The 23,332-nt window shown below is 47.2% G+C and overlaps 2 protein-coding genes across 3 annotated transcripts in view; one reads left to right on the top strand and one right to left on the bottom strand.

Moving 5' to 3' along the window:
• Positions 1–19,434, top strand: part of LOC119385851 (gelsolin, cytoplasmic) — a 65,120-nt gene extending 45,686 nt beyond the window's left edge. The window contains exons 20-28 of the mRNA XM_049414134.1: positions 389–526; positions 2,051–2,137; positions 2,421–2,610; positions 3,418–3,497; positions 3,636–3,697; positions 5,111–5,294; positions 13,344–13,454; positions 14,039–14,164; positions 18,132–19,434. Coding sequence (XP_049270091.1) covers positions 389–526; positions 2,051–2,137; positions 2,421–2,610; positions 3,418–3,497; positions 3,636–3,697; positions 5,111–5,294; positions 13,344–13,454; positions 14,039–14,164; positions 18,132–18,179 — 1,026 coding nt within the window. The 3' untranslated portion in view covers positions 18,180–19,434. The remainder of the gene's footprint in view (positions 1–388; positions 527–2,050; positions 2,138–2,420; positions 2,611–3,417; positions 3,498–3,635; positions 3,698–5,110; positions 5,295–13,343; positions 13,455–14,038; positions 14,165–18,131) is intronic.
• Positions 1–23,332, bottom strand: part of LOC119387147 (arrestin domain-containing protein 4) — a 69,763-nt gene that overhangs the window by 2,556 nt on the left and 43,875 nt on the right. The gene's annotated exons all lie outside the window — the stretch shown is intronic.

The raw sequence follows: 23,332 nt of genomic DNA, 5'->3' as shown, positions 1-23,332 counted from the left end.
GAAAACTTGTTTTCTTTTGTACGTTTATTTCCTTATGGCCCTGATCGTCTTACGTCACAGAGGGACGGTCGGACAGCTTTCTTGATGAGACTGCATATAAATGCTCACACACTTAAAGAATAAATAAACAGAGAGCTAAAGCAGAGATTATTAGGAAAACGTGCAAGCCATTGGGCACGCATTCCTTGACAATTTATTTGTGGAAACGCGCGTTCTAGGCACTAGTTCACAGCAGAATAAAAAACAATGAAATCTAGTGCGGATGCCTAAAATTATTCTCTTTTTCGAATCACTCGGATACCACTCACAATTGCCACATATGTCTTTGTAAATGTTTTTTTTTTTCGGACTGTGCTGTCTATTCAAATCGTCGTTATTTTTGCTTCAGATCTTCCGCGTGGAGAACTTCGAGCTGGCTCCAATAGACCCGGCCATCTACGGTTTCTTCTTCGGAGGGGACAGCTACGTCATCAAGTACACCTACAAGAAGGGCTACAGCGAGCGCTACATCATCTACTTCTGGCAGGTGCGTACAGTTTGTAGCGGCTGCGCACGTTGCCCAGCCAATGAAGTAACTATAACTTGATATTCTTTTTCGTGGCCACAGCTTTGGGTACCGCATGTAATATATCTAAGCAGGTGCCAGGGACTTCGTGAAATTTCGCAGTGTAAAGCGTCGCCTATATAATATGTGATCACCAACACCATTACCAGACTATGCTATGTTCACTGCAGATGGGGACCTCTCCTAAGGATCTGTATGTTACCCTATCTTATGCGAGATGATTCCATTTTATGTCTGCGAGTTTCTTAATTTTGTCACTCCATCTAATTCGCTTCCATCCTCTGCTGCTGCATTCCCCATGCCTAGGTATTCATTCGGTCGCTATAACTCACCACGCTACGCATTATGTGGCCGGCCCAGCTCTGTATTTCCGCTTAATGTGGACTAGAATATCGGTTAGCCCTGCATGTTCTCTGGTCCGTCCTGCTTCCTTCCGTTTCTTTTTTTTTGTTATTGAGAACATTGACAAATAAAATAGGGGAATTAGGTAGTGGCAGCTTACGCTGGCAGCTTACGCTTGACTGCTGCAGTGATCGTTTATTGATGCATAGATGACCACGCTGTCCAATAAGCTGACTGTGGTGGAGGTCTGCAGCATACTCGTTGTTCGAGACCCCTTGTGGAGAGCTTGCCTTGAGTTTTTGTCACTAGGAAAGGGAACTCCGATCTCTTTTCCGGGTTTCTTCGTCTCGTACTGTAGAAGACATTGGTATTCTTTCCTAGATATTCTTGTGCTTCTATTGTTTGTAAACTGATCTGACCTTGTCATAGGGCATAGTGATCGTCTACGTCGATTACATCAATGTAGTTGTAAATTAACGTCTAGAAAACCACCGATGGCTTGAAGTTTTCTGGGAGGTATATCTGTATCCGGAAGCCTAAAGAGTTGTCTCGTTCACTTTGTTAAAAGTTGTTACTTTAATCGTAGGTTACTCTTAAATTACTGGCAAACCAAACTGGTTGCGCTGGAACGAGCCCACCGAGCTCTTAACGAACTGACTGCTAAGTACATGTATTCGTGAAACGATAAACGTTATCCTTTTTACGGGTTTCGTAATTAGACCTTCCTTCTGGCACAGCTGCTAGAACGCGTTGTCCGTTTCCGAGAAGGAGTGGGTGTGATGTTTGAAATACGTTTGTTTCTCGGCACATGCACTCAACGCCACACCACAACGCCACTCAACGTGAAGCTAGTTTAATACTCGCTGATTAACAAGACATGCTTGACATTACAGGCGCAATGGCGAGACCACAAATCATGTCTTGATCCGGCATGCCGGTATGCGCTCTGACCGTTTGCGTACTTTTTTATTGTGTTTTATATAACACAACTGAGGAAACTTTTTCGGCTCAAATTCAACGAGGACACATAACACAAGGAACGGGACATAACTGAAGACGGGGAGTTTCCTCAGTTATGAACCAGTACCAAATAGCTCAAACCAGGATTCCCTTATGTAACGTGTTCGAATGTTGCAACCGCAGGGAAACGAGAGCAGCCAAGACGAAAAGGCCGCCTCTGCGATCTGGGCCGTGAAGATGGACAACGACCTCTGCGGAAAGGCCATTCAGGTATGTCTGTAGAAATCACGTTAAAATTCTTTAGACTTTACACCAATAGAGCAAAGATACCAGCTGGTGTGTACAAAGTGTTATCGAGCTTAATTTTACGTAATGAAAAATTTTACGTGACCCTAATGTCCCGTTTAATTGTCTAAAATGGCACTAGCCCCTGGAGTTTGGGGAACTTTTATTTCACTTGGGTAGATTTTAGAGTTAAAGAAGGCTGCACATCCTGGAACACGTGTTTACTGATTTACATTAACTGCTGCGTTGATCTCCAACCACTGTGCAGGTGCGCGTGGTTCAAGGACACGAGCCGGAGCACTTCCTGCGCATGTTCAAGGGGCGCATGATCATCTTCAGTGGAGGACACGCCAGCGGATTCCGCAATCTCAGGGACCACGACACGTACGACGTTGACGGAACGCGCATGTTCCACGTCAAGGGAACGTCAGACGTCGACGTCCGGGCAGTCCAGGCAAGTTCTGCGGCTGGCGATGCGGCATTCATTACACCCACTTGGCTCTACAAAAGACCAAACGCATTTTGCTTTTATGTGATATTGCGTATAGCAGTGATTACGGAGGCGTCTTAGAGCGATAGAGCTGGAAGGTTTTCTGCCACTTCGAATTGACCAACCAAACGCACTACAGCAGTTGCCTGCGAAAATTACGTAAACTTTCTTGCTCCCTATCCTTCTACGTGCATGACGTCTGTATCGTTTCCAAATGTACTTAAGATGCCGTCAAAGAGAATGAGCGAGAAACGCCTTATTTACAAATGACTCTTAGAGTCGTTGTTGCCGAAGTCCAGCTTGAACAACTGTTGTGACACCGAGTCTTGTTGTGTAGACCTGACGTGCTTTTCGTGGGTCACGTGTTGTGGTCATGGTGTTAAATGTAGCTACTGTGGTAGAGTGGTTCAATTGCTTTATGTGTAAGAAACGGTGGATGTTTTAAAGGGTTGAGGCACGAAGAGAAGTACCATGCTTCGTGGTGTTCGCAGTAGGTATACATTCAGTGCGTTGGCGCATTTGTTGCAATCCTAATACACCGATCTGCGTAGTCTCATTTCAATGCGGTGTAGGATAGCGCACTTGAGCAGTGCATCTCTTCCGGATGGGGATGTTAGGACGTGCCTTTGCACAAAAGCATGCGTGACTTTCGCGCCGCCATTTTGCGCTGTAGTTTGTATACACGCGGCTATGCATTATGTGTTATGCCATGATTTGAATGGTACGCCAGTATAATGTCAAACTGTATCACCTGCTGTAACGTACTCGCAGGTAGATGAAGTGGCGGCTTCATTGAATTCCGAGGACGTCTTTGTGCTAGAGACACCGAAGACTACCTTCCTATGGCTGGGAGAGGTAAGTTGTGCTGCATGTCGTTTGCAGCCTTGGTACTGAGTTGAAGTTCTCTGTTTGTCGCATATATATTTGTCCAATAATATTCGAAGATGTGCGCGTTGCTTGGCTCTTGACTCCGTCTCTGTTGCCTAATCGCAGTTCGCCGACCCATCGGAGATTGCCATGGGCCACAATGTGGCGAAGCTTGTGTCGCCTGACCGGTAAGCTATGAAAAAAATTTTACCGTCTCCCACTAAAGGCAACCATGTGGGGATGCGAAGGATCGCATGGGTCGACTTATAGTTCCGTTCATTACGGGCGCCTTCCCCGATATGTTAACTCGTCCTTAATTGCAAGTGGAGCACACCATGAATTCACTCTGTTGCTGTTACTCGCCCCGAACTCTTGTTGGAGCATTCCACGCGGGTTCATCGCGCGTCTGCAGAATCTCGTTCCCCGACGCCATCACGTGATTGCTGAGAGTGTGTAAGGGGGAGAGGCCACAGCGTCTTACACAGCCCCTTACACAGGCCCGAACGCACTAGTGCGTGCCAGCGCGTTCTGACTAGGATACAACGCGTTGGTTCATCTCGCGTCTGCAGAACCTCGTTTAGAGGCCACAGCGTCTTACCCAGCCCCTTACACAGGCCCGAACGCACTAGCGCGTGCCAGCACACGTGGTTTTGTCTGCGTTACGCCAAGCTAGGACAGCATACGGCAGCCCGGGACTCTAAAGTGCTCTGCACGTATCATCATCAAGGCGGTCGGAGAACAAGACGAAGAAGACTTCTATTTGGCGCGAGCGCGCGTTCTGCACGTATCACCACCAAGGCGGTCGAAGAACAAGAGGAAGAAGACTTCTCCTTAGCGCGAGCGCGCACTCAGTATGTTACAGATGGCAATGGTAGGTTTTAGAAAGCGGACGGTCGCCAATGGAACTACGGACGAAGCCCAGCGCAAAAGCTGCTTCGCATCTAAAAATGGGCTCATATATTCATTGAAAAGTTTCATATTCAGTACAACAGTTCGGAATTCAGACACCACTTTGACTGTAATTCATATCTAAAACGTTTTCTTGTTTTTTAAGTACATTCGAACGTGAGAATAGCACACCACAATGTTGCGTTCAGGTTCATCACTGACTAAATATTGTTGCTAATGTTTAGTCTTTTGTTACGTTCACGTTAGAAATTTTAGGAAAACATTAAGCTGTTGAAGGCTGACGTACGTACCTACTCAATAGTATGCCAGACGCCGACACCCTTCAATCAAATCAGCTCTGAACAGATTTCAGTGGAGCTTTGTCGATTTGAAGAGGTAAAGAAACGATGAATTCCAGTAGTTGTACGGAACATATATTTCGTTTTTGGTATTCGATGTTTTAAAATGATATTGAAACTTGCCAAATAAAGAAAGCATCAGAATAAGGTTTGCAATTACGTACTGTTGGATCAAACAAGATCTGGCGACTTGCTAAACTGTATGAGTACACACCTTACAGAGGTCGAACACCTATTAGTTTCCTTCTGTACGGAAACTCTGCATCAGTGTAACAGAAACAGCGCTGTACGGGGGAGTCTCGGCTAGAGTTCGAACCTCTGAGCACAGGTGTCGTACGCGCATTTCGATCGCAGACAGGCGGTGGAAGTGAAAGAAGGCTCGGAGCCGGACGAGTTCTGGAAGTCGATCGGCGGCAAGGGCGACTACAAGAAGGGGCACCAGGAGGTGCACAACCCGCTGCTCGAACCCCGCCTCTTCAAGTGCTCCACGGCCACCGGAAGGCTGCGCGTCATCGAGATCTGCAACTTCACCCAGGAGGTACGCACCTAACTTTCATTCGATCGTCGCGCACTCTACTGCATTAACTCTCATTACGTTAAAGTGGTACGCATGGTGTCCCTCTTGGAAAGCAATCTCTACGTGTTTTACAGCCAAGCTGTATATGACTAGGGCATTTCGTTTGTAAGTGATCAAAGACGTAAGTGCCACGTAAATTGGGCGAACGCCACTACTCACCACTGGTCCATCAGGTCAATATTCCCTCTTTTCATGGAGAAAAAGTGAAAAAAAAAAAAATTAGAAGCGTGCGAACTTTCAAGATTTCGAAGACATTTTGAGTAGTCTTTTCTCTTTTAATGCTTTTCATTATCTAAACATAATAGATATTCGTTTCGGTTTGGACACGACACCCAAATACGCTACTTCATGAACACAGTGCCCTGCAATTCTATACAATTCTAAATGCGTTTGATGACGGGATGTTTTCGTGTTACATTACTGTCAAATTGTCATGTTGTTCCAGAAAACTTAAAGGACATTTAGGTGCGCGCAATGTTATATAGTCATGCATTAAAGGAAGGAAACAGGAAAAGGAGAAGGCAGGGAGGTTAACCAGAAACACTTCCGGTTGGCTACCCTACACTAGGGGGTCGGGGAAGGGGAATAGAAAGACGAGAAATAGAGAGGAGGAAAGAGAAAAAAAAAGGAGAGAGAAGAAATGCAGTGCATTCACTACAGCGTGCGGGATTGCACCACAAGTCAGAGGCGTTCGCATAAGCCCGTCGTTCTAAAAAAATTGGCCGCGTATCTGCGTGCTTCGCTGCAAATGTCGTGTAAAGACGACAGTGAGCGCTGTTTCAACAGACAGAAGACAGAAGGACAGAAGAGGCGCTGTGTGAGATATGGACGCCATCTGGCAATACGTCGGGAAACATGAGTGCTGTGTTGCGTGCTGGTAGTCCCGGCGCAGCAGCAGGCGAAGACCGGCGGTGACCAACGCGACCGGCGGGGACGCCAGCCAGCCCGAAAACGCGGTTTGGCGCGAAGCGCTGAAGCAGAGAAACGTCCGCACTCAACGAGTACTCTCCACACACTCTTTTATTTACACGTCGCCTGGGTAAAACAGGAACGCCAGAGCGGCGCCCAGAACCGGCAGCCCACAACGCTGCTTTTTCATTTTTTAAATATTTTTTTCACCTTCTTGGCCTTCTCAAAACTGAAGTTTTTCAACACCAACCCATGGCATTCGTACAGTGCAATACAGAACCGAAACCGAAACACAACAATGAGCTCGTGCGAAGGGCACGGAGGAAGGCAAATTTCAGCGCAGTCGCATTTTCAGCTTTGTTGAAACAGCGCTCACTAGACGACGACGAAGTAAAAGAAGGCACAGGACAGGCAGCGCCTGTCCTGTGCCTTCTTTTACTTCGTCGTCGTCTAGTGAGCGCTGTTTCAACAAAGCTGAACGCATACCAACTCGCTCAGGCTTCCATTCTTATGCATTTTCAGCGCAGCTTAAGAAACTAGGGTCCTTAAAATTACGTATGTATGCATTTTCTATTAAAGGAACACGCCACCTAATACTTACCTAGTGATGTTGCACCTCAGATATGCATGATATTTATTTTGATCGACAACGTTCACAAGTATGAACAGCTGTACCAGTTCAAGACGGCTGGCCCTTGGGCAAGTGGTTCAACTTTGGCCGAGTGGCTGAATCGAGGGACGTGCCGACAAACAGAAAGACAGACAGAAGGACAGACAGAAGGACAGACAGAAAGACAGACCAAAATTTCTGCGTTTAAGTTCCCCAAGAAAGACTATCGTCTTTAAAAAACACAAGAGTGCTTTCACTGCTTTGTGGGCCGTGGAGAGATGTGGACGGTGCTGTAGTAGCACCTGCACGGAAATTGGCCGATCATCCAGTCGCCGCAGTGCGTTGGACAGTACTTGTCTCTCCGAGGAAAAACGAGGGCAGTGGCACAGCAGGTGTTCGATGTCTTCTTCGGTGCCGCAAACATCACACGCCGCGCTGTCCGTCATTCCGATTAACGTTGTATATGCCTTCGTAAAAACAACTCCCAACCAAAGGCGATAGAGAAGCGAAGCTTCGCGTCGATGAATGCCGGATGGAGGTTGGAGTTGCAGTGAAGGGTTCAGTTGATGTAGTCTGGTATGTCTGATGCTTGGTGCGTTCCACTCCGTAAGTGTGAGACTGCGGGCCAGTTGTCGAATCTGCCTTGCAGCGTCTGTCCTTGAAAGCGGAATTGGGACAGTGTTTGCTTCCTGATGTGATGCGCGAGCAGCGTGATCGGCGGAATCATTTCCACTGATTCCACAGTGGCCAGGTAACCACTGCAAGTCAATATCGTGGCCTTTTTGAATTACGTGGTGGTGAAGTTTTACGGTTTCATACGTCAACTGTTCGTGGCATCCTCGTCGGAGAACTGAGCGCAGGCACTGTAACGCCGGTTTTGAATCAGAAAATACAGCCCATTTACTTGGTCTTTCAGTATCAATAAATTCTAGTGCGCTGCGCAGAGCCGCGAGTTCTGCCGCCGTAGACGTCGTCGCATGTGAAGTTTTAAGACGCAGAGTTATCCCTTGTGATGGTATAACCACCGCACCACCAGAACTGGGCGACGTAGTCGAGCCATCCGTATAGATGTGGACGGGGTTACCGTAGTTTTCGTAGAGTAGGAGTAGGCTCAATTGTTTCAGTGCATGTGTCGGTAGGTCTGACTTCTTCCGCACTCCCGGAACCGTTAGGTGAACTCGTGGGCGGCTCAAGCACCACGGAGGGAACACTGGCTTTGACGCAGGTGCGTACCCCGCAGTAAATGACGAGCGATGTTTGCCGACAGTGGCACTATATGTCGTGCGGGGCCTTTCAGCAGCGAGGCTCGCCAGATGGTGGGAAGGGGTCCTGGCATAATGCCTGAGGTACGTACGCATTGTATCGGTGATAATGTGTGTCGTGATTGAGTAGTCTTGCGCGATGGCAATGGTTTCAGCCGTTGACGCGCTGCGGGGTAACCCAAGGCATATCTTAAGAGCTTGGGCTTGAATGCTCTGAATCGCGCGCAGGTTAGTCTTGCCGGTGTTCGATATTGCAGGCAAACTGTACCGTAGGAATCCAATAAACAGAACCCTGTACAGTTGTAGCATAGATGGTATCGGCACTCCCCATTTTTTTCCTGCAAGGAATCTGAACATGTGACATATAGCAGTCAGCCGCTTCTTCAAGTAGTTCACGTGTGGAGTCCAAGACAGGTTTCTGTCAATTATGACTCCCAAGAACCTGTGGCTTCTGCTGTATGATATAAGGTCTCCGTTAATTGATATACCATAGGCTGTTATGACTGGCAGTCGGTGGCGAAGCGCTGACCATGAGAATCGGCGGACGAGGCGTTCTCACACTGCTAGAACACCTGCATCCTTCCTGGAAACGAAATTCCTGGGACGGCGAGTGACCAACAATGGGCAGAATCTCGGCCTCAAAGTCTGGGACGGCCAGGCCGGAGACAATGGGCCACCTGGGCTTGGCTTGGTACGCTGCCGAAGCCACCTGACGGGTATGTTTGGACGGGAGTCTCAGCAAGCGGCACGTTCTTGCCTTCGGGGAAAGAACTGCAGGGGCAAGCACGAGGAACCTGTTGTCCTGCTTCCCCCACCTGCGTGCCGTCAACCGCCGGACTCTTGCCGCTTCAAGTGTGCCATGACCCCTCCGCGACAGTGGAATGGACTGTGCCATGGTGGGAGGTGTCGCGTGTGTGATTGGTGGTCATCAAGAAGGAGGAGCCAAACTGAGGGGTTAAAACGACGGTGCTGAGTGAGAAATGGGGCTCTGAGCCCTCGGTAACAGGCTCATCCAATTCGCTCGTCACTGAACTCTGACCTTGTCACTATGTAAATTGAGTGTACAAAAAGTGCCAGTAAACTTGGTATTGTTTTCCCATCTTGCTAGCATCAGTTCCTCAACCCGGAGACTCGACTACGCTACCAAACGGAGTCCGGGTACGACGCTGCCCTCTCGTAGCAACAGCATGGTTGTCGAGAAGGGACGGATCCAAATACACCGGCACGACAAGGCAGACATTGGCTTCCTCGTGACTGCTACCACTGCACATTTCCCGCAAGACACTTCCAGGCCTTGTTTACGAAGGTAGCAGGACGTCATTGTGGCTGCCTTCTGAAGGCGTGCGCGAAGCTGAAGCCGTGTCACACCTGAAGTCCAAATGCAGATGTCGTCAGCGTAGATAGAAAGCTTTACGGTGCTTGGTAGGCTTTCGACCAGTCCAATGAGGGTTAGATTGAAAAGCGTAGGGCTTAGAACTCCTCCTTGAGGGACTCCTCGGCTACTGTAATACTCAGTTGTCGGGCCATTCTCCGTGGTCACGTAGAACGACCTTCTCTGCAAGTAGCTGCACACCCACATATATACCTTTCCACCAAGACCTACTGTTTCTAATGCACTCAGGATGGCTTCATGGGAGACATTATCATAAGCCCCCTTGACGTCTAGAAACAGAGCAGCACACAGTCTCTTACAGGCCTTATGGTGTTCGACATATGTCACCAGATCAACAACGTTGTCTGTTGCCGATCGGCCGCGCCTGAATCCGGCCATGGCATCTGGATAGATTTCATAGTGCTCCAAGTACCATTCCAGTCGTGTTAGAATCATCCTTTCCATTGTTTTTCCCACGCAACTGGCAAGCGCGATAGGACGGTATGAGGAAATGTCCAGCGGCGACTTGCCAGCTTTGAGAAGCGGAATGAGGCGACTTGACTTCCATGCTTGGGGAACTGTACCAGTCTGCCAGGAGTCGTTGTATAGGTGCAGGAGTGCCTTCCGAGCTTCGTCTCCAAGGTTACAAAGAGCACGATATGTAATGCCGTCAGGTCCTGGCGCCGAAGAACGTCTGCACAATGCCAGTGCAGCTTCTAGCTCATCCATAGAAAACGGGCACTCCATGCGGTGATCACGTGAGAGAAATGGGTGGTCGAGCTCCACCGTCCTTGTATCTGTGAAATTTGAGTCGCCGGCAATCCTTCTACAGAAGGATTCTGCGACGTCAATCTCGTTACACTGCAAGTGAAGTGCCAGAGATTTAAACGGGTGTCGCTGGCCAAAGGTTGTGCGAAGACCACGGACAGTTCTCCATATAAGCGATAAAGGCTTTCGCGGATCCAACGACTCGCAGAAGGATGCCCATCGTCGCGAAGCCAGTTTATCCATGTGACGCTGTATTTTCTTCTGAGTGCGTCGAGCCAGTCTCAAATCATCCTTGCACTTTGTGCGTCTATATCTTCGTTCCGCGCGACGGCGCATCGGTGCGTGTGTAACTCGTGTAACTCGTCAAAAGCGAATGCGTGGTGTTCTGCAGGGCATCCTTTATCGCGGCCTCTAGGTTATAGGATGAGCCGTCGCTACAATAGTCTTCCATTATCGTCTTGAATTTCGGCCAATCGGTGCATTGGAGGGCTCTGGAGGACTTGGAGCTGGTCAAACCTTCTATCCTCAGATAAGTTGGAATGTGGTCACTACCCCGCGTTTCCAAATCTGAAAACCAGTGCACTTTTCTCGTGAACGAGCGTGAAACAAGAGTGAGGTCCAGGCAGCTGCTGTAGACTGATCCACGTAGATATGTAGGGCTTCCATCATTAGAAACACTGAGTTCGTGTTCCGAGGCAAATGACACCAACTTTCTTCCTCTAGAGTTGACCTTTGAGCTTCCCCATAGAATATGGTGGGCATTAAAATCACCAGTGATCACCCACGGATGTGGAGTCGATGTCAAAATATCGCGTAAGCGCTCGCAATCTAGGCGGCTTGATGGGGATACGTAAGCTCCGAGAATTGTGAAAGTGACCTTATTCTTCTTCACAGTAAGGCAAACATATTGATTCTCTTCGTCAGGTGGGACAGGGTGATGAATATAAGTCAGGTCACGGCGCATGAACACAACAACCTTGCTGCACTCTCCGTGGGTGGAGGACATAAAGCACTCGTAGCCTGACAATCTGACGGAAGCAGACAGATTGGGCTCGCATATCACAATGATGGGGAATCGGTTCGTAAATACAAACTGTCTAAAGTCGGACATGCGCGACTTAAGACCTCTGGCGTTCCACTGAAAGACAGATGCATTCTTGACTTCCTCTCGAAACGATGGTACCTCGAGGGCCGTGGTTTTACCCTAAAGCTGTAAGCACCGGACTCAGGGTGTCCAGCACCTGCAGTGCGCTCTGCGCAGACGGGTTCTTCATGTTGCTCAGTAGAACGCGCATGGCGCTAATCAGCGACTGCAGCAAGTTTACGACCTGTCGATCTTTAGTCGTCGCATCAGTGGTTCGTTGGGTCGTTGAGGGCGGTGGGATTCGATGTGACGCCGTAGCAGGTTCAGCTTGTGGAAGCGAGGGCCACTCTTCGGAAGGTGCGACTGCTGTCTCTGCCTTTGATTTCGCAGTGTCCGTCTTCGAGGAGTTCGGTGTTCGTAAGGCAGCCGCTTTGATGGAGGATGACATCTCGCTATCGGCAGAGCAGTCTTTTCGTGATGTTCTTCGGTGTCGACGCCGTCGTCGCCGAAGTGTAGCGGCCGCCTCTCTGTGCGTTGAATTGTCCCGCACCATACGCTTGAGTACCGCGTGCTTGTTCCTCAAGCACGGGCAATCTTTGGATGAGGCTTCATGAGCGCCATGGCAGTTGGGACACCTTAACACAGTTGCACCGCAGGCGTCTTTTGAATGAGATTCAGCGCACCGCGGGCACACAACATTGTTCCCACAGACACCTCTGACGTGTCCTATCTTGAAGCATTTGTAGCATTGCAGTGGCTTCGGCACGTATGGACGGACTGAGTGGCGAACGTGGCCTACTTTGACGTGTGAGGGAAGGCTGTCTCCCTCAAACACAAGCCTCAAGCAACGTGAGTTGCCAAGTCTTGTGATGTGCGTGATGAGAGTGCCTTCTGTAGTCGTTCTTATTAATATTGGCAGGTCATCAGGTGGAATGGAAAGATCGACGTCATAAATGACGCCAACAGTGTCGTTACAATCTGTAGAGATCATTGATCGAACTTTCACTTTGTCGATTACCGTTATGTTCCGCAGGCTTTGCAGCGCACTACGGTGCAGAACGTCTACGGCAAGGACATTCTTCCGTGCATTTATCCTCACGTCTTTGATCTGATTCGGCGCGGTTTCCTCGAGAAGCACAGAGAGAACTTGCCTATTGAGGAGTCGTAAGTTGGACGTAGGGTCTTCGGGCATGAATAGCATGGTGTGCGGCCAACGTTGTGCTGCAGTCTTCACGGTAGAAGCACTTGCCGACGATGTCGTCCGCAGGAGTCTTCTTTTTGCCGTTCGACTCATGACGACCTTGAAGTCATCGTCCGATGATTCGAAGCCCTCCGAGTACAAATCGGTTGCCTCGCTGTCCGAGTTGCTTGACGCGTTTCCACGTTTCCTGGACGTGGCCCGACGGGACGGTTGCGCGCCAGGCAGATCCTCAGGTGTGTCTTGAAGCAATGCCGCAAGGATGGAGCGGCAGCTCCCAGGATTTGCAGGGAAACAATTGAAAAAACTGGGACAAGGGTACAAGCGTTCTGTGAAAGAAACACTTCGTCGTCGTCCGTCCCATGCATTAAATATATATAAAAAAAGTTTATGATTATATTTTTTTCTGTAAAGTGAGGAAAATATAGTTGGCGTTCGTTATTAGCATCCAGTTTTCGTTGATTGTTCGCGTACAATTCGACTCGGAAATATTTATATTTGAACACTACTATAAAGCGAAGAAAAGCGTGTCTTTCCGCCTTAGCGTGTTATGCCTCGAACTTCTGTGACCAATTACAGTGTCGACTATGAGGTAGGGACGTCAGCACACTTTCTTATCCGCTTTCCTGTTTAGATCGCAGGGAGTTCCGAGCAAACGGTGTACGGGGGCTTCACCGACACATAGCTGTAGAATGGCGAGCTAATCGAAGAGATAAATATATTGCACTGAAATCGGGAGAATTCATTCTAAAACGCAGCGCGGGCTAGAGCTCACTTCGTGAACTCACTTGTTGCGGTACTACGCAGGATCTGGACGTGAATGACGTCATGATGCTGGACAGCGGGGACGAGATCTACGTCTGGATCGGCAAGGGCTCAACAGAGGAGGAAAGGACCAAGTCGCTCGAGGTGGCCATGGTATGTCGCTAGATTTTTTTTTTTTTGCTCATTTCCAATGGAAACTATTGGTGCTCCGCTGGTTTCAGTTGGACATTTTCTTAATGGGTCGTAGTAGATCACTATGTGTACTTTATATCTCTCCCTCCCTCTCCCACCCCCCAACCCGCCCCCTTTCAGTGTAGCAAAGATGGTTCACCTACGCTTAGTTTTAAGGAGCTGCTAAGTGGTGTTTTTACACCACTTAGCAGCTGCTTAGTTTAAGCCAGTTGCTAAGGCAGCTGCTAAGTGGTGTGCTTTTTATTATGCGCGCAGCGACAAAAAGATAAACGAAAAACGTAATACATCGAGGGTTAATTAACCTAAGGAGTAAATGTCGGGTGTGCTGCCATCGCGTGCTGTGAATCTCAGAGCTGCCAGTGACCTGAATAAATATAAATGAGACACTAATCCCGAATAAATTGGATATCAATGTGTTCATTCCTCACACCTCAAGCTGGACGCATTCCGTAGGTGATCCAACGGCCGAAGGCAGAAATAGCCCCATGCGCCAATGTCGTAATTTCCAAGCAGTGTACTGACGTAAGCTGTGAATCGATTCGCAGGAGTACGTGAAGACAGACCCAACAGAGCGGGATCTGAACAGCACTGCCATCATCACTGTGAACCAGGCTCAGGAGCCGGATGCATTTACGGCACTCTTCGATCACTGGGACCCCAACCTTTGGGAGGTACGCAAGCTGCTACTCAACATATACTTTGCTTGACGATATTTATAAACTCTCATTGTTATTCCTTCTCTTCTTTCGTTTACGGGTGCATGAATGTAAAACCCGACAGAATTGTTCTCTACGAGAATTACATAATGCATTCGGCAATTCGTTAATGGGACGATAAGTGCCCTTTCGTTTTGAAGTTTAACGTGGCAAATAGCTTTCTACGCGTTATTTTGCGACTGTTCGAGGAATTTTGAAGTCGATTCTTGCTTTATCCTTGCTAATCTCTACGGTAAAATATGGCTGTTTAGCATGTAGATGCGCGCACAGATGGAAACGAATAGAAGATTCTTTAATAGTAAATCTGCTTTTTTGAAAGTGCTAGTCGTGACACTTTTAACACGCAGTATGTTCAGTGGGCCTATGATAGAAGTAGTGAAATAGATATATAAATGACCAGCCTCGTTATATGTGGAACTTCTTTTTAATGACGTAGACAAACCCGTCTTATTTGTACGTTGAAGTATATTATTTGGTGCACTCGCCTTATCACAAGGCTGGCTGCGTGTTGCTTTATTCAATTATAGTTGGACGACTATTTGGTGGGCATTAACCATTTGCATCTTGTAGCATGTCATAACTACAGCTGTATGAATATGCATGAGATAACGTCTAACACGACTGGAATGATGTAGACTCTAACATGTAGTCTTTACTGGCACTTGCACTGTTACGCTGAAAAAAATCGTTGAAATATAATTGCGAATGTGCTGCAGTAGCTGTCAGTAGTAAGGTACCAGTAGTAATGTTCAACGCATTAGTAAAAGCAAAGTACGATTTTCTTAACTGTTCATTAGTGTGTATGTCGAGTTGCGATCAGTGGCGAGCCACAAACTACGCGTTACAAATGCATATGTATTGTTCCGTGTATACGTGAATGCGGTAGAAGCGCATCGTCTCGACTGAGAGTAGAGGGGCTTAGCGTCACATAAGTGAAACACGAGTATGCATTGCGTGTTTCCGCCGAACCCATGCATGGGCTTCGGCTGCAAGCTTATGTGAGCTCAGATAAACCGTCTCGCATTTCACGTCCTAAAATATAAACCGATGTTCAGCAAGCTATAAAAGTCGTTTCTTAAAGTCGAGTTACCATTCACTTATACTGACTGACAGTATTAGCCACTCTTGCGTCGAACACGATGCGCAGATGTCGCATTCACGTAAACATCTCTTGCGAATCTTGTTGACAGAATTTTTTATGCGTTTCTCTTCTTGCTCGCTCGGCCTGTCCCCGCTGGCGGCCGTGCAGAAGAGCCGATAAACACGGCCGCTGGTCGCTGCGCCAATCCCAAATATCGTTGTTGGCATGGCCCGTACGTACGTTGGGTTCTAACCACGCCGGCACTGTCCGGTTCGCCCTGGCTTCGCTACTAACTCTCCACGCTGCTTATACCGAGAAAATGAGTGCTGAAAACCACTTCTGAACGTCGTGTGGTAAACATTGTATGAGGTTGCAACAGTTGATCTGTTTTTTTCGTCTTTCGCATGAACCGGCACGTGGTATCCTCATTTCGAATCTTTGATCACCTCCATTAAAAGGGGTGCATCTAGATAATTGTGTCTTAGAGCTCAGCACCTGTAGGATACCATACATACAAGCCAATACCACAAAAAGTAATATCAGAGTTGTTATTTGAGCGCTCATTTTCTCACGCGCACGCGTACTGATGATAAGTACAATTTCGCTTGCAATTTCGCGAACTGCGTAATTTTTTGCCTCGCATTTTTCGATCTTCGCGTGCGTTTGGAAGCCGTTGTGGAGGTGTGGCTGCCTGACTTTAGATATTACTTTCGTGTTATGAAAGACATGATATGATTAGTAGTATTCCGCTTCGCTTCTATATACGTTGATGCCTCGGTGTAGGTAAAGACACAAAATTAGTATCCTGACGTTGTTATAGGCGACCCATTACTTACATTGACGCAGTGGGGCCGAACAATAGCTGTTAGTTTAATTTTTAAAAAGAACATTTCGCTACATCAGCTCAATCTTGCGATTTCTCCTCAGGAGCAGCACACGGGACGCGTGGAGGTGAAAACGGAAGAAGTATATGGCGATTTAAATCTGGGGTTCACGCACATGTGTTCATTTCTCATCACGGCAGTTGGGCATACTGCATGTGCATGAAGCGAAGCTCTCGTATGGGGTGATCACGTGATTCTTTTGATGCGACAATGCAGTTTAGTTTAGACCGCCTCTTTAAGAAATGCATGGACATTAACCGAACGTGCAGCCAACACCCCGAGTTACCCAGCGCATGCATCCTTGTCCCATTTCAATTGCAGCTGCTTACACTGAATGCCACGGCATGGTCTTGATGTTTTGTTAATGTCTTTATTAAATGCCCTCCCCACCCTCATTTCTTTTTAAATTTACGAGGTATCCCGACGGTTCGTGGTAAAACTTAGGTGCAGGTAAAACAGTCCTGCCTTGGTAGTTTTTATACTGTGGTTTTAACCTGCGTTGACACAATGGGGGCACTGCATGTTTATCGACTTGCGATTCATCAAGACTACTATGACCTAAGCCTAAATCTAAAGTAGGTTTAAATCATGGATTGATGTTGTAGACGGCATTAGAGTAGTGTTATTGTAACGAATGCCGGCAGAACATCTCTCTCATTCAGTTTTTAGGTGTATGCGTCGTCGACGGCGCCTTAATGTACTACCTAACTTTAACCAGCCCACGTCTATCGAGAAACCCGCATTAATTAGCGTGAAGCACGTTTACTGGACAAGACAAAGGGACATTCAAGAACGTCTTATCATTCGTTCCTTCGCTTCTTAGAGCTCAAGTTTGACCATACGAATTTGAGGTTTCAGAGGTGAAGAAACGAAATATAAAATCATCTTTTAGTGTGTTTCTCTCTTGTCCGTTGTATTGTGCAGCCACCGCGAATTTTCGTAGACTATAAATCTTTTAGAAATAGAACACCTTGCGGAACACGTTCGCTTGGAAAACTGCACAAGCTTAGTACGCTTGCTGTATGCACGTATTGTTATTTTCACCTCGCACAATGAAACAACATAGCTTGCCGTTCACTAGGAATTATAGCGAGTGAGTCATGTCTAAATGCTACGATAATGCAATTGCGTTCTCGTTAACCTATTAACTGAAAAGTTTTTACAATGATAAATGAGTTCCAAAGTCTATTGTTGGCGTCACGACTTGAACATTATGACTACATCTATGTCACTGTGGAGAGTTATATTGTCGCTTCTAAACGAAAACTATGATATAATCTTTTTATTTTAACTTTAAATAGCTGCTAAAGTTGACACGCGAACATAGAACTACGCATGCTGTAAAATTAAACATAAATGCTAGCTTTTCCCAGAATTCTACGAAACAAAAACAAGGGAGGAAGCGGACACATTTTGTAGCTTTGTACGTCTAAGCAGTTCTGAACAAATCTTTATTATTGAAACAATTGAAATTGTTGATTAAAAGGACGATACTCCTCATGAGTAGCTGTATCAAAAACGGATGCGTTCGCGATCTTATAAATTAAGTTTAGGTCTTGTTGTCCGAGCATACAGCTCGTCGTAACGTATTAAAGCGTTATGCAGAAATGTTACAACTGTCTATCACCATAGCTCTTGTAACTTCTAATCCTTGAACCGAGGCGTAACAGTGAAAATTCACTTTATTGAAAACAGGGCGAGCTGAAGTTTTGTTACGTACTTGAAATAACGACAGAAGGGAAATTGTTGGAGGGGCTCGTTGCTTTGTTTGACACAGTCAAATGAATGAGACACAACCAAATTCATTTGGCTGCGTATTGGACACGGAAAGAGATGACTCACTTGCGCAGCACTGCATGTCGAAGGGTTCATTCGCACTCGACGATTTCTCTCTCGATTTCTGTTCGGATTGCTAACAGTTATTCGTCTGGGCGACGTCGTCGTGTTCTTTTTCCAGAACATTCCCACGTACGAGGAGCTTAAGCGTCAAGTTACCAGGCTGTGAGTTTCGGGGTGCCGAAGAAAGCCTGCACCCGCAGCTTCGCCCAAGCGACGCCTTTCTGTACCGTGCTCTGGTGGACAGCGAGACGGGAGCTGGCTGCGTGTGCCTTCTCGGTGCCGAAAGGCTTGCAACGCTCACTCCCTGCACTCCGCACATTTCTTTTATCTTTTATTTTGTTTTTCTTGAAGTCACTTCCGAACGGCGACTTTTGCCTTCGAAAGTGGCCATTGCCTTTCGCACCGAGTCAGTGTGGTTGAAAATGAGAAACGTCCGCAAACGCCACTACCTCGTCAAAGGCCGGCCCGTCCGCTAGGCCCTTGAGGTTCTTGAAACGTGAGCACTTGTTAGAAGTAGCCCAATATTTTAAAGTGAACATTACTACTGGCTGGGCCAGCTTGTGTTACTTGAGCAATCAACACACCAACAGAAAACAGCAAAGCAAGGATTGAGGGCAGAACAAACTAAACAGAGTCGCGGATTTCTTGCGTTTGAGTCTGTGCGGTGGGGACCATACCAGTTGCTTTCGAGATATCAAGCGCGGTGTCTGATTGAAGCAGCCCGATCTTTGGGACCAAGCTTCAATGAGTTGCCGCGCTTGATAACCCCAAAGCAACTGGTAGTCCACGTGTGATCTGATCTTCGAGGTCACGACCCAAGGCGAGTAGTTAGGCACACTTCCACGTGCAGCACTGAGATCGACGCTTCTTGTTACCGGCAATGGAAAACAATGTTTCTTGGCAGACGTGACTGAAGCATTGCAAGCTTGGCGTCGTTTTAGCAAACTTACGACTTTGATTTATAATTACATTGGGTATACCACAAAAGCCTTTCACGCTCAACTCTTTTGCGCAGTGTATCTTGATGTGCTTAATACATTCTGCTCGAATGATTTGCGTGTGCCTTTCGGTACGTGCCTTTTACATCAAGCTCTTACAATCGAGGTGATGTTGCGGACGTGTAACGTACTTACGTAACCATTTCGCGCCTTGTTCAATGTGAATGCCAGCCGAATGCAACAGCGTTTAACCTATTTCCGAACAAACAAATCGCACCGCCTTTAAGCAAATTCTGCCACCGTCTTTCACGTGCGTTAAGTATTTTTTCGCCTCTACGCTGTGTGCAAGAAGAGCACTTTGAATGAGTCGCAGCGTTCTGTGTGGTATTTTGCGAGATGCATATTCTCTCTCGATGCACTTGTCTATTATCCAGAGTGCTGACGTAAATTATGTGAGCCAGCGCAAATGTGTTTTAGTGTGCTTTGTACTTTTTTCAATTTTTATTATGAAATAAAGCATTGAATGTTGTTAGAGTCGGCTGACAGTTTTTTTTATTGCATATATGTAAATATAGCGCTCGCCTTGGAGGCGCCATTAGAAATCAGATCGATCTTGCTTCTGTTAGCTCGTCCAAAAATAAAGAATACACGTTGCGAAATATTTGCACGCTAAGTACATACATACATGCATACATACATACATACATACATACATACATACATACATACATACATACATACATACATACATACATACATACATACATACATACATACATACATACATACATACATACATACATACATACATACATCAGATGATGACGATTATACGGGCAACATGAATGAATGTAAGTGCTGAGTCCATAGCCTGGGTGTTCCGCTCAAAGCAGCTCAACTACTACATGGTCGCCCACTGGCCTTGAAGCTGGTAACATTAGTTGTATTTGAAACGTGACATCGAAGAACTTCCCTATGTTGGAAGGCGTAACCGCAAGATGTTAGCTAACGCAATAACATATTTTGACATGCATGTGTGACTTGCACGTAGTGTGTTAGTTTTGGTTTTGGGACGTTAAACCCCAGATATTATTATTGTGTTACTTTTCTGCATGAACGTAGCTGAATGTCAACCTCTGTGTCATAGTTTGTTTATCACGATGCGGTTGCCTTCTTGTCGGAACTGCTGCCACTACAGAAGCAAGACTTTTCGTAAAGCGATTGTTCATTGCCCTATTCGGCAGTAAAAATTTTGACGAGAAAATGATTTTTTTGTTGTGTGCGTTTTACGTTCATGTAGTAAAGTTTCGTTTATGCGATGATGAATATAGGCAAAGGCAGTGGGTACTGAAGAGCCAAGTTCGTCAGACAGTGTTGCTTTTCTGAATTAGACGACACTTTCATATCGAAGCTGCATATGCGGTTCCTCTGCCGTCGGCACCATTGGCACTGTCACGCCAAAAAAAAAAGGTCACGTGACCAGGGTGGAGAAGATGGGGTCTGTTGAAAAGAGGAGAGGGAAAGGGGTCACGTGATGAAGCTTAAGTAAGGTGGGCGATTCAAAGGGGGGATTGAAAGCGGGTACCGCGATAAAAATTAAAGGGGCCATGACACGGTCACCCAACAATTTGCGGTTTTCAGCGAAAAATATAAGTAGAGGGTCTATTATACCGATACATATTTAAAAATTGGCCTGTAAAAAGAATGTTTCAGTGCAAAATGAGTCCCAGAAGTCGCCGGCTATAAACCCCGCCCACAGCCGGCGACCGCCATTTGGCCATGGCGTGTGTGACATCATCTGCTGCACGGAGAGGCGTCGTCATTTTCTGCCAAAGTTTCAACCGCTGAAAATCGTTCGATTTCAATGCCAAGCAAAAGAAAGATGAAATAGCTTGACTGAACGCGCAGATGACCACGGAACAAAATCGTTCGCCAGAATGCAGACGCTCGCAAAGCAAGCAGCTCGTCATGTCACGGCTCGCGAGTGCGTCAGTTTTGCCTGACTCTCAAGGCTCGTTCACACTGAGCATTCCGGCGATCGGAGAGCCGCAGAATCCGGTTCGGCGGCGGCGAGATTCGCCGAATCGGCCCTCTCCGCGCCGATCGCTCCCGGACCGATTTTTGCGGCAACCGCCGCCGGATCCGCTCGCCGCGGAACTTGAAAACATGGCGGCCAAGTCCGACACGCTCGTCCCGTCGCAGTCGAAAAACATCCAGATAACGGAATTGCTAATCGAAATGGTGCGGAACTACCTCGTCCTTTACGACGAACGCCACCCGAAGCACAAGGACAGTTTACTGAAGGATGATTTGTGGAATAAAAATTGGCAACGAGATTGGACTGACTGGTACGTACGAGTACTGCTGTCTATGTTGCTTTGTTTCTGGTGCAGCTAGCACCAGTTCAAGCATTGCGATGTAGCTGCCTTGCACGCCCTAGTCGCCAAGAGCGTTGAAACGAGCATGGTCGTTTATAGCAGCGCTGAAGACCCGCAAAATTGCACGGCGTAGTTGCGAGCCGCGACAACATCATGAAAACATCCGGGCAACTGCGAATCCATCCCGCGCTCACCCGTGGTTGATGGCTTACTAGACAGATGGCGCAATATGGCTATCCGGCGCAGAGCCATATATACCCTTCGGGAGAGTTTGGCGATTGTTTCATCTCGCCGCTCTCCGAGCACCGCCCCAGCGCCGCCCTCTTCTCGTGACGTAAACCCTCTCTCATCGCCGGCGGCGGCGGGCGGCAGTGGCGACAGCGCGGCGCGGAGTCCGGCGCAGCCGCGTCGGAGAGACGCCGGCGCGCCGCACTTACCCGACCGCTGAGGAGTGCACGTAGGTTACGAAGCTCTGGTGCGAAGCCGCGCGTATTCATGGCGACTGCTACTCGCATTCAAGCGTGAATTTGTTGCGTGCGATGGGCTGCTGTTACGCGGTCGGCTGTTCAAACAGCAGCGCGCAGGGTTTCCGCCTTTTTAGGCTTCCGAAGGAAAAGAAGCGACGACGCTTTTGGATCAGAAACATCTGACGCTCACTCGTGTTGGCGCCGAAGCATCGGGGACTCCAGTCAATTCGCGCGTTTCATGAGGCATCTAAGGCGTTCGCCCTAAAATCAATGTTTTAATGACCATGACATTCAACAGCGCGAATTCTGCTTGCATGAACACACTGTTGAAAGCGCGAGCATGGGAGATCCGATTTCTCGCTGTAGTGATCTTGCGCACTCGGTGGTAATCCGCTCCCGAAGCAATAAAGAAATCAATTTTATATATATATATATATATATAATATATATATATATATATATATATATATATATATATATATATATATATATAATATATATATATATAGTACACTCAACAGTTCAACTCCAACTTCGGAGCGAGCATCATCGCTGCGTCAAAAAATTTCTCACGAGATCACTGTGCAGAGAAGCGCCAGCCGCACCGTACTAAACATCTTCAGCGTCAGAAACATTACCAAGCGTCGTTATTATATTGAACTCAACCTTTAAAAAATTAATCAAGAAAAAGCCGGCAGATCCCACGCAATGTGGGAATCGATGTAATGCGAAGCAGCCAGCAAGAGCTGCATACATCGTCCTGTTTGTCATCGAGGCAAACGAAGTCATTCATGACGTGACATCTAGTTCACTATATATCGCAAGTTTGTCATGAATGCCTGCATGTACAATCTGGTATACGCCATGCTAATGAAACGTACATAATCGACACGCACTCCTGTCATGCCATACTGATTTTGGTATATATCCAGTTAACAAAAGGGCCGCGAGCGCACCAGGAGCGTGGCGTCTAAATCATGCCCTACATTGCATGCGCGTCATGATTGTGACATTAAATCCTGTTATTTATGTTCGTCACACAGTCATGTCCCGCACTACCAATTTTGGTGTATGTAAAGCTAGCGAAACGTCCGCCAGCGCACCATGAGCGTGGCACGTAAGTAGTGCTGTACATGACATGCGTGTCATGATTTTCATAATAACTCCTGTTATTTATGTTCGCCATACTCTTGTCAAGCCATACCAATTTTGGTATATATCAAATTAACAAAACGGCCGCAAGAGCACCAAGACTGTGGCATGTAAGTCATGCTGTACATGACATGCATGTCATGATTTTCATGTTATGACCAGTCATTTATGTTTGTCATACAGTCACGCTGTGCCACACCAATTTTGGTATACACCCCATGAACGAAACGGCCAGGAGAGCACAAATTCCTAGGCGGCTAGATAGGTAGATAGACAGATAGATACGCTCAAAGTCGCAGAAGTTCGCTAAGAAATGCTTCGCATTTAAGAAACCAAGATAGACGCAAACCCACAGGTCTTCATAGCTCAAAAAAGTCACCGATG

Source organism: Rhipicephalus sanguineus, chromosome 3 (assembly GCF_013339695.2).
Source record: "Rhipicephalus sanguineus isolate Rsan-2018 chromosome 3, BIME_Rsan_1.4, whole genome shotgun sequence".
Taxonomy (NCBI): domain Eukaryota; kingdom Metazoa; phylum Arthropoda; class Arachnida; order Ixodida; family Ixodidae; genus Rhipicephalus; species Rhipicephalus sanguineus.
This window is presented reverse-complemented; position numbering and strand designations above follow the sequence as displayed.